We start from the raw sequence: 9970 nt of genomic DNA, 5'->3' as shown, positions 1-9970 counted from the left end.
GTGCCCACAATCACTCATCCTTCCCTCCGTACATGCTGTCTATCATATCACTAGCATTGGCTAGTGTGACAGAAAGAAAACTGAACCTCTCAGGCACCACTTCACTTTAGTCTTTAACGCCACGCCCCCCAAAAAGAGCAATGATACTAACAAGAATGAGAAGGATGAAGGAAAAGAACTTTGCCTATCAAAGGGACAAGATAACAAACTAATTTAAATTAGACCTGCAGCTCCTGGTCTGGTTCTGTTTAACATCTGAATTGGAAATGTCTGGAAATTAGGGATGGGCAAGAATTTCAATTCAGTTCGCATTTCATGTCACATTTATCAAATTCATACTTTTGGAAACAATATGAGAACTGAAACACAGCCATCCTTTGAAATTTGCACTTACTTGAATTTTGCAATGCAGTTTGCTGACCAAACAATGTTTACAAAAATGTATATGTGAAGGGGAAGTGCACATAAAAATGAATATATGAGTGAAAATAACATGCATTATATGATGAGAAATGGCTTGCAAAAATGTGTACATTAGTCAAAACTGCCTACAAAAATGTGTTTATTAGGAGAAATTCACACTAAAATGCTGGAGACTTTTCATGAGGATTTTTAAAAAATCTGCAAATTGTTGCAAAAATGTGGAGAATTTAATTTAAGATTGGAAAAGTGAGAAACGGAGGGAGCCAAAATTGACAGATCATTCCATCCCTACTGGAAATCAGAGAGTATAAACATGGGATAGAGGCATCATTGCACGTGGCTTATACACATTAATTACATTTTCTGTCTTGTTGCCAAATTAACACATCATTACACATACATACAACAAATGACTCTTCAAGACTATACAAAATTTCTATACCATAACCTTTAAAAATGATCCAAAATGGCTTTTCCTACGACAAGAACAGGGAAATCTGTAGCCCTCCAGATGCTGTTGGGTTCCAGCTCCCATCAGCCCCAGCCAGCATGGTCAATAGTCAGGGATGATGGGAGTGGTAGCCCAGCAACATTTGGAGAGGCAGATGTTATCCCCAGCTGTCCTACACACTCATTTCTTTAGTTCTATTGTTGCCTCTGGTGAGTTAAACAGTCTTGCAGATATCTGAAGAAGTACAAAACCCTGCATATTGTTTATCAGCAACTATAGTGGGGTGAGTCAGTACACCACAGGGATTGTGTCTATCATAACTTCAGCACTCTAGCTAAGGGAGTACTTTGCAGTTTTTATCATACCTTCAACAGGCTATCTTGCAGAATGCTTTGCAAGGGGCTCAGCAAGCCCCTTGCAAAGTATTATTATTATTATTATTATTATTAATCACTTTCTACACAATCACTTCAAGGTTATGTACAATAAAAACATAAAAAACAGTTAAAACACAAAAAACAGTAGATATATTGAAAGCCAAGCCAAACCAATGCAAAACAGACATTCATGGCCAAGACCCATTTATCTAACTGGGAAAGCCTGCCCATACAAAAATGTCTTCAATTGTTTCTGGAAAGTACAGATAACGGGCACCTTTCATATCTCTTGTTGAGCGCTTTGCAAGGGGCTGCTCAGGACCTGACAGTCAGCTGATTGTTGGCCCTTGCTGAGCTCCCTTGTCAAGTCCTGTGCACAGTGCTCTCCAGGTGCAAACAGTAGCGTAGTGGCAAATTCAGAAGTGCAGGGTTCATTCATGATAGTCACAGCCACACCCCTTCACAGCCACACCCTCTTCTAAGATTATGCAACCTTCTAAGATTATAGGATAATCTAGCCAGTTTGAATATTGCTTTCTGCTTCTCTATCCTTGTCAGTGCCTTCTTCCACAACAATAGACACCCCTAGGAGCTAATCAGCATGAAAGGGGAGTGTGTTAGTGACTGAAAAGAGTCTTCTCAGTGGCTGACTCACCTGCTTTCACTCTGATCAGCCCCAATCAGCAGGAAAGGAAGCATGTTAGAAGACTCTTCTCAGTGGCCAACACACTCCCTTTTTATGCTGACTGGCCTATAGAATGATGGAGTCATAGGGACTCTGCGGAGACCTGGCTCCCAAAAAAGTAAGGAATCCAAGACACACACACCCAAGACCCTGGAAGATTACACCAGGGTCAAACACCCTTTGACTAAGCCAGGTCTTTATCTGCTCCACAGCTGATGTCATATATAATTCCTGTGGCTGCTGGTGGGTGTTGCTTGGTTAAAATGGCCTCGTGAGCCAAATGGGAAGGCCTGGTAGGCCTAATTAGGCACATAGGCCAGAGGTTCCCAACCCCTTCTTTAACAAAAAACTGCCATCTGTCTCCATTCCTAGAGAAAGGAATGAGCAGCCTACTCCTAAATTCTGCAGATGATACAAAACTGGGAGGAATTGTGAACACTTTAGAGGACAGGTTGAAAGCTCCAAGGCAACATGATACACTTGAAGAGCTGGGTGACAATATCAGAATAAAACGGCAAAAGTACAAATGTACATTTCTGCTCAAAGGAAGGACAAAAACAATGGCTCAAGTACAGTATGGGTGTCAATTGGGTAGGCAGAAGCAGTGCTGAAAAATTAAAGGGGGACTGTGACAACATGAGCTGACAATGTGATGATGCTGTAGCAAAAAGAGGCCATTTTGGTTTGCATCAGTAAATGCAAAAATATCCAGCTCTTAGGAGGTAATTTCAGCTCCATACTTAGAACTTCTAAGCTTTCATCTGGACAACTTAAATATGGCCTTAGGTCCCTCTCGCACTATTTATGAGACTGTTTGATCATGTTAATGGCAGAAAAGAGGCATTTGCAATGCAATGCAAATAGGCATTGTGTGGTCAATGCAGGTTTTGCTTTCATATCGCACACAATGAGGAGAGATCCACTTCCTGTGTGAAAACAGTCCTCAACCACTCTCTCACTCTTGGAGTCCTCAGTTCACCTTGGGGTTCCCCAATTCAAGGACGATGTTGACAAACTGGAAAAAAATCAAAGAAGATCTACGGGAGATGAAGACAAGTCCTTTGAGGAAAGGTTTGGGGGTAGTACACTGTAAACCGTGTGCCTGCCAGGGCACAATAGTGTATCATAAGAAAACTGCTCATGTGCCTTGAGAAAGGACTAATTAATTCATCCTTTGGGGGCCAAAGTAACCACTTCCTGTTGCCTCTTTGCATGGATAACTACTTTGGCTTTGCTTCCTTTCAATCAGGAGCATGCCCAGAACAGTGACTCAAGCAGAAACACAACAGGTGTACTCCTAATAAAAGCACATAGTGTTTACTTTTACACACTAAAAGTAACTGTTTCATTCTAAAAGCAGAGTGGAGGAATAATATGCCTCATTTATCAGATGTTTGAGCAACACTGGTTTAGGAGTATATTCAGTCTGGGGGAAAAAGATGAAGGATGGGGAGTGATAACTATGGATATCTAAAGGGCTGTCCAAAAGTGGAAGGAAATTATTCATTCACCTCATCCTCTGAAGCAGAGACAGGAAACCTGTAGCCCTCCAGATGTTGTTGGACTCTGACTCACATCAGCACCAGCCAACATGGCCAATGGTCAGAAATGATGGAAATTGTAAAGCACATTCTAAATGTGATGCTATCCATGTGGAACACCTAGGCAGGCAAGTGCTGTTTGTATTATTCCTCACCTTTGCTCTAAGAACATGACAAAGAGCAGCCATTTCAAATGATAGGACTGTAGATTTAAGTCACACATTAGGAGAAGCTTCTTAACTGATAGAGCAGTTCATCAGTGAATGAATGGCCTAGGAAGTGTCTGAAACATCTCTTCCTTGAAGATCTTCCATGGGAAGGTCAAACCACAGTTCTGGCCCTACCATTAGGCAGCATGTGAGGCAGCTTCAGACTGCAGATGTTGGGCATCATTAAGGCATGTCAATCAGTTATGATATTTTTATTATTATTGAGGAACAGATATCATGTAGCTTTTGTCTCACATTAGACTTGAGAACCCATGTTAAATCTGGGATGCTTCATCAGGGATCCTGTCACAGGATAAAAATTTGGACTCAGTGGCCAGTTAAGACTTGGTTCATCTTTACGTAGATAGGTTTATTTCATTGCACTGGCAACTAGTCCAGCTCTTCATTTCTGTTACTCTGCAGCGCTTCATTGCTGCACTCAGTTTATGCCACACACTCCAGCACATTCAGGCCTGTCACAGAGAAGCAAGGGGGATGAATGGCTATCTTGACCTCTTCCCAAAGGCAGGACCAGGCCACCACAACTGTTCACCTATAGCAGGGGTGGGAGAACCTGTGAATCTCCAGCTGCTGTTGAACTCAAACTCCCATTAGCCCCAGCCACCAAGGCCAATGGTTGGGGATGATGGGAACTGTAGTCCAACAGCACCTAGAGGGCCACAGGTTCCCCATCCCTGACCTATAGGATCCAGGCCATAATGTGCAGTAAGCAGTCAACAGGAAGGATGATATCTGCAGAAGAAATGGCTCCAGGTGAGTCTGGTATTATATAGACCTTGAGTAATTATACTGGGGCACAGTGATGTGTGTGTGTGTGTGTGTGTGTACTACGTACTCCTATCCAAATAAGATGGCATTTAAAATCTGGAGGTGCAAAGGCAGGTGGGGGATGACTGCAGAGGGATGCCCTAGGCGATTTGAGCATCCTTACCTCCAGCTCAGGTGTGCCTGGGGCACAATGGAGGGAGGAGTGTCGCCTCGTGCTATTCAAACTACAGGGGCCCTGCAATCTCAGGCTTGGAGGCGGAGGAGTGGCAACCAGAGGCTGTCTATAGATTGACCATCCCAAGAAATGAAGTGGAAGCAGGTGGGGGCGGGCCGGGGGGAGGAGGCTGCCGCGGCGGCGGCAGCTCGCCTTGGTCTTAGTTTAGCTTGGCGGCTGCTGCAGGAAATCTCCCGGTGCCTGGACGGAAAGGCACGACATGATCTGCAGAGCGATGGAACCCCGGAGGAGGGTGATGCAGGTAAATGGGCGGGCTGCGGGAGGGGAAAGAGGGCTGACCTGGAGTGGACAGAGAAACGATGGATCTCTCCCGGCCCCGCTCCATTCACTCCCCCTCTATACAACTTTCCAATCCCCGGGGTACGCGGGGGCGGGGGTGGCGCGGAAAGGAAGGGAAGTCAGGGGGAGAGGCAAGGGTAGGAATATACACCGGTATTGCTCCCCTCACCCCTTCTCCATTCAGCCTTCCAGCCCCGGAGTGGGCAGGGATACCGGGGGGGGGAGTTTTGGTACAGTACTCTGATTTCATACGGACAGGATGGGGAATCTCCATTCTCTGTCTCGCTCTCTAATTTCCCCTCCCTCCCGCCTTTCTCGTCGATTCATGCAATCTCCCATCTGTGGGGTGTAGAGCAAGTGTGTTGGGAGGCGAGGGAAGCAGGGAATAGAGCCCGATCCCAAACCTCCTCGTCCTCCATCGCTAGCACCCCTTTTGTCTCTCTGGTTGGCTGTGGTGTAATGCCCCACCAGCCCTCACGCTAGTGGAGCACCTAAAAAATAATTTTTAAAAAGCCAACCTAGCCTTTGAGTGCAAGACTCCCCGACCATCCTGCTTCCGTGTAAGTAACCCCTGCCTCTGAGTGAAAGAGTTAACCTGGGAATAAGTCCATGGAGTGAGGAGGCTGAGGAGTAGAGTGTTGCTCATGATGGGATCTTTTTAAACCTGGTTAATTAATCTGCGGTAACTGCAACTGTTCCATTACTTAATGATCACTAGCACAGATTAGAATCTCCACTCAGCCCCCTAAAAACATATAATCACCCTGATGGTGATGAGTAAGGTATAATTAAAGCTGATAAGACTGGAGCAACTGATCCTCAGTAAATGATCTCAAGGAGATATCCTGGGTGTGTGTGTAAATCTTTGTTCTACCCAGACCTAGAAATGTGCATGCTTGTGTTTGGATGTAGCCTTTCTGCAGTACACAGTGGGAAAGGCTAAACCCAGTGCAAAATGAGGATTAAAACACAGTTTTAGGGGAACCAGAAATATTAGGGAGCACTCTAGCCTGGTGCTTTTCAGACTTTTGACCTTCAGAGGATGCTTGTCACTCCAGTAAGTCTTCTAAGAAAGCAATTGCAAATTTGAGGTGGCCCCTTCTGGTAGGACCTTGCTTCTAACTGAGGGCCTTAACTGCTGATAGAGGCAAACAGCAGGTGGCAGCAGCAATGGGCAGTTGCGTCTAGCTGCCATGTTAATTTTCCACAATGCCCCCAACACAGTGCTGCTCCAGAGCATTGTGGGAAATCAAAACAGCAGCTAAGCTATTTTTTTTAAAAAAGAGAAGCCCAGGGTAGGTGTCAGTGGTGAGCCCTGCTAGCATGGTGGGGCCCTGACAACTGCCCAAGTCTGCCAGGAACTGATGCCAGCCTTCCTTAAGTGCAACTTTTGGGACCGCTGCAGATTGCAGAGGATTCTGGAGCACATTCTCGGCTGCATATGTAGCTCACGTGAACATTGTCCAGGCCAATTGGATCACATCATTCACAAGTTATGAACTGAGGGTGTCTCCCTGTGGTTGTACTTTGAAGAGGAACATTGGCAGCAGTAGGCAAGTTGCTTTTCAGCAAAGCTCATCTACCATTACTGATCTTCCCACGGAGAAATCCCTGGTAAGCTTTCAATGAACCATATGAGAACCACTGATCTGGACAGCTTTTTCCACCTCTCTCCATACAGCATGGGTGCTGCTGGAATGAATGCATCCAAGGTCATGTTGAGCTCAGTAATGCAGAACGCAACTCTTCAAAAGTATCAGGACACATTGTCCCCAATAAAACCACTCAATTACGATGGCTACATAGCTGGCTTTTTGTTTAAGTTGATGATTTGAATATCATATTCTTATGATCATCAAAACAATTCCCCTCTAGGTCATTGGCTAGTGGTTCTATTTAAAAAAAAAAAAAAACCACAAAACTTCCCTTGTAGCATGTAGCTTGATTTAGCTCAATCTTATTAAACTCTTTGCTCTGGAGGCACTTTTGGGCAAGTGCATTTGCTATCTGCTTGTTGCACAATGGTGACTAGAACAGATGCAGCGCCAGACTTCAAAGGGCCCTTGGTATGGTGCCAATAGCGTGCATGCATGTGCACACACATTCACACATGCATGTACATACACACACGCACGCACAAAGAGTGCAAGAACAAGCTCTGCTTATGATGATGGCAGTAGCCCCATGCATTCTCTATGGCCCTCCAGTAGACCCCTGGACACACTTCAATGGCGGACTGGGCAGAGGCACTTTTGAATGGGAGCTAAGATTGGCTCCCATCCACAACGATCACCTGCCATCTTGGGTTACCCCAAATGTAATAGCCCAGTCCCTAGATCTATGAAATTTATAGATTTCAGAGTACAGTTTTATAAAATCAATACATTTCATAGATTAATGGGGCAGGGCATTACATTTTGGGTAATCCAAAATGGGGTGTGGCCATAAAAAATGGCAGCTAAATGTAGGTCCTGTTCAAAAGTGCCAGTGCCCTGTACACAGCTGAAACATGTTGGGGGGCCAAGTAAAGGATACTTGTGTGATTATGGCAATGGAGCCCAAATAACCAGTGGCTACTCCTGCTGCCACAAGCAGAACCAGGCTTTGCCCTGGTTTTGAGAGCTTCAAATGGACCTCTCCAAACTGAGGGAATGGGTGGTAAAATGGCAAATCCACTTCAATGTAACCAAATATAAAGTGATGCATGTCATAACAACATAAGAAGAGCCCTGCTGGATCAGGCCAATGGCCCATCTAGACCAGAGCTTGGAAAAGTTACTTTTTTTAAACTACAGCTCCCATCAGCCCAATTCAGTGGCCATGCTGGCTGGGGCTGATGGGAGTTGTAGTTCAAAAAAGTAACTTTTCCAAGCTCTGATCTAGACCACCATCCTTTTCTCACATTGGCCAACCATTTGCCCATGGGAAACCCACAAGCAGGACCTGACTGCAAGAGCACTCTCCTTTCATGTGGTTTCCAGTCAATTGTATTTGGAAGCATATCACCTCCAACTATGGAGGCAGAGCATAGCCTAGCCTTATCCTCCATAAATTTGTCTAATCCTCTTTTAAAGCCATCCATGTCAGGGCAAAAAAAAATTACTTTCACATATATACTCATGGGGTCTGAAATGGTGGTGACTGATGAGGAACGAAAACTTGGGGTAGCTGGGGATAGTTCAGTGAAGATCTTGACCCAGTGTGCGGCAGCTGTGAAAAAGGCAAATTCCATGCTAGGGAATCAATAGGAACGGTACTGAAAATAAAGCTGCCAATATCATAATGCTGTTATACAAATCTATGGTGCAACTGCATTTGGAATATTGTGTACAGTTCTGGTCACTTCACCTTAAAAAAGATATTGTAGAGTTGGAAAAAGTACAGAAAAGGGCAACCAAAATGATAAAGGAGACAGAGCAACTCCCCTATGAGAAAAGGTTACAACATTTGGGTCTTTTTAGTTTAGAGAAAAGGTGAGTAAGAGGTGACATGATAGAAGCATATTAAATTATGCATGGCATGGATAAAGCAGATGGAGAAATTTTTTTCTCCCTCTTTCATAACTCTAGAATTCATGGACATCCAATGAAGCTGAATTTCAAAAGAATCGGGACAAAAGAAAGTACCTCTTCACACAGCATTTGGTTAAACTATGGAATTCATTCCCACAGGAGACACCGATGGCCACCAACTTAGATGGCTTTAAAAGAGGATTAGACACATACATGGAAGATAATGCTATCAATGGCTGTTGGCCATGATGGCTATGCTCTGCCTCTACGGTCAGAGGCATTATACTTCTGATACCAGTTGCTGGAAATCGCCAGAGGGGAGAGTGCACTTGTGCTCAGATCCTGCTTGCAGACTTCCCATAAGCATCTGGTTGGCCACTGTGAGAACAGGAGGGTGGACTAGATGGGCCATTGGCCTGATCCAGCACACTGTTCTTATGTTCTTAAAATCCCTTTCCATAATGTTTAGGACAATTTATCAGTGCCCTGAAATCATGGTGTTGTGGGTTTCCTGATTCACATAATTAGTGGCAAGTGGGACAATGTACAACAATGCAACATCAGAATACAGGTAAGTTGTCCTAGACTATAATGGAAAGAGGTGCAAGGAATTAAGCAAATTGTTGCCATTGCTGGCTGCAGCCGTTCATTTAACTTGTTGTTTTAGCCTTAGCTTAGACAATGTGATGTGGGGTATCTTACATCTTTGTATATGTTAAAAACATGAAGTCTAAAAGAAAGTCAAACCAATAATCTTCACAAAAGGGGGGGCAGGCATTGCTGTCAGACATGGGGAAAAAGGATACCACTGCTGAGAGAAATGGTTTTTACTTTGTGATTAGGTATAATTTGACTGTTGGGTATGCTTTAAGTTTGATTCCTGCATTGAGCAGAGGGCTGGGCTCGATAGCCTTATAGGCCCCTTCCAACTCTACTATTGTGTGATTCTATGACTATATAAAAAGGGGGGTCACACACTCACATACACACACATTTACCTGATGATGGTAATAGTGGTGGACATTAATTTTTGTAGAAAAAATACAGGACATAAGTCACATGAGACATGGATACACTCCTACAGAGTTTTCCCCCTCCCTGCTGAAGACCACACATCTCTCCAGAAAATGTGATTTATTTATTTGACAGAATCTGTATACCACTTAATTGTAATTAAAACTCTGAGCGGGTTACAAATAATATAAAATATACATAAAAATTGTCAATAAAAGTAAAAAACAAGTGTTTTTTATTTTAAAATTTCAAAATTTAAATAAAATCAATAAATTAAAAAATATAATTATAGGTGAAAAATTACATATTAAAATACATGTCAGCTTTACATGTCTGGATAAACAAAAAAGGTGCCAAAAAGAGTGCACCTCATGCCCATGCTACTGCAGTAGCATTTGGAATGTGAAACAGTACTGGCAGGACAGATTGCATGGGTTCTGTTTACTTAATTGTTT

The 9970-nt window shown here is 43.7% G+C and overlaps 1 protein-coding gene across 2 annotated transcripts in view; it reads left to right on the top strand.

Annotated features, from left to right (window-relative positions):
- Positions 1-4878: 4878 nt before the first annotated feature.
- The window catches only part of CRHR1 (corticotropin releasing hormone receptor 1), an 81516-nt gene continuing 76424 nt past the window's right edge, over positions 4879-9970 (top strand). The window contains exon 1 of one of the 2 annotated variants that reach the window (XM_061588907.1): positions 4879-4951. In XM_061588907.1, the coding sequence (XP_061444891.1) occupies positions 4910-4951 (42 nt within the window). In that variant the 5' untranslated portion in view covers positions 4879-4909. The remainder of the gene's footprint in view (positions 4952-9970) is intronic. The other variant, XM_061588906.1, reaches the window with a different exon arrangement.

Source organism: Rhineura floridana, chromosome 11, assembly GCF_030035675.1.
Source record: "Rhineura floridana isolate rRhiFlo1 chromosome 11, rRhiFlo1.hap2, whole genome shotgun sequence".
NCBI lineage: Eukaryota > Metazoa > Chordata > Lepidosauria > Squamata > Rhineuridae > Rhineura > Rhineura floridana.
Note: the sequence above shows the minus strand (reverse complement) of the source record. Positions and strands in the feature narration are given on the sequence as shown.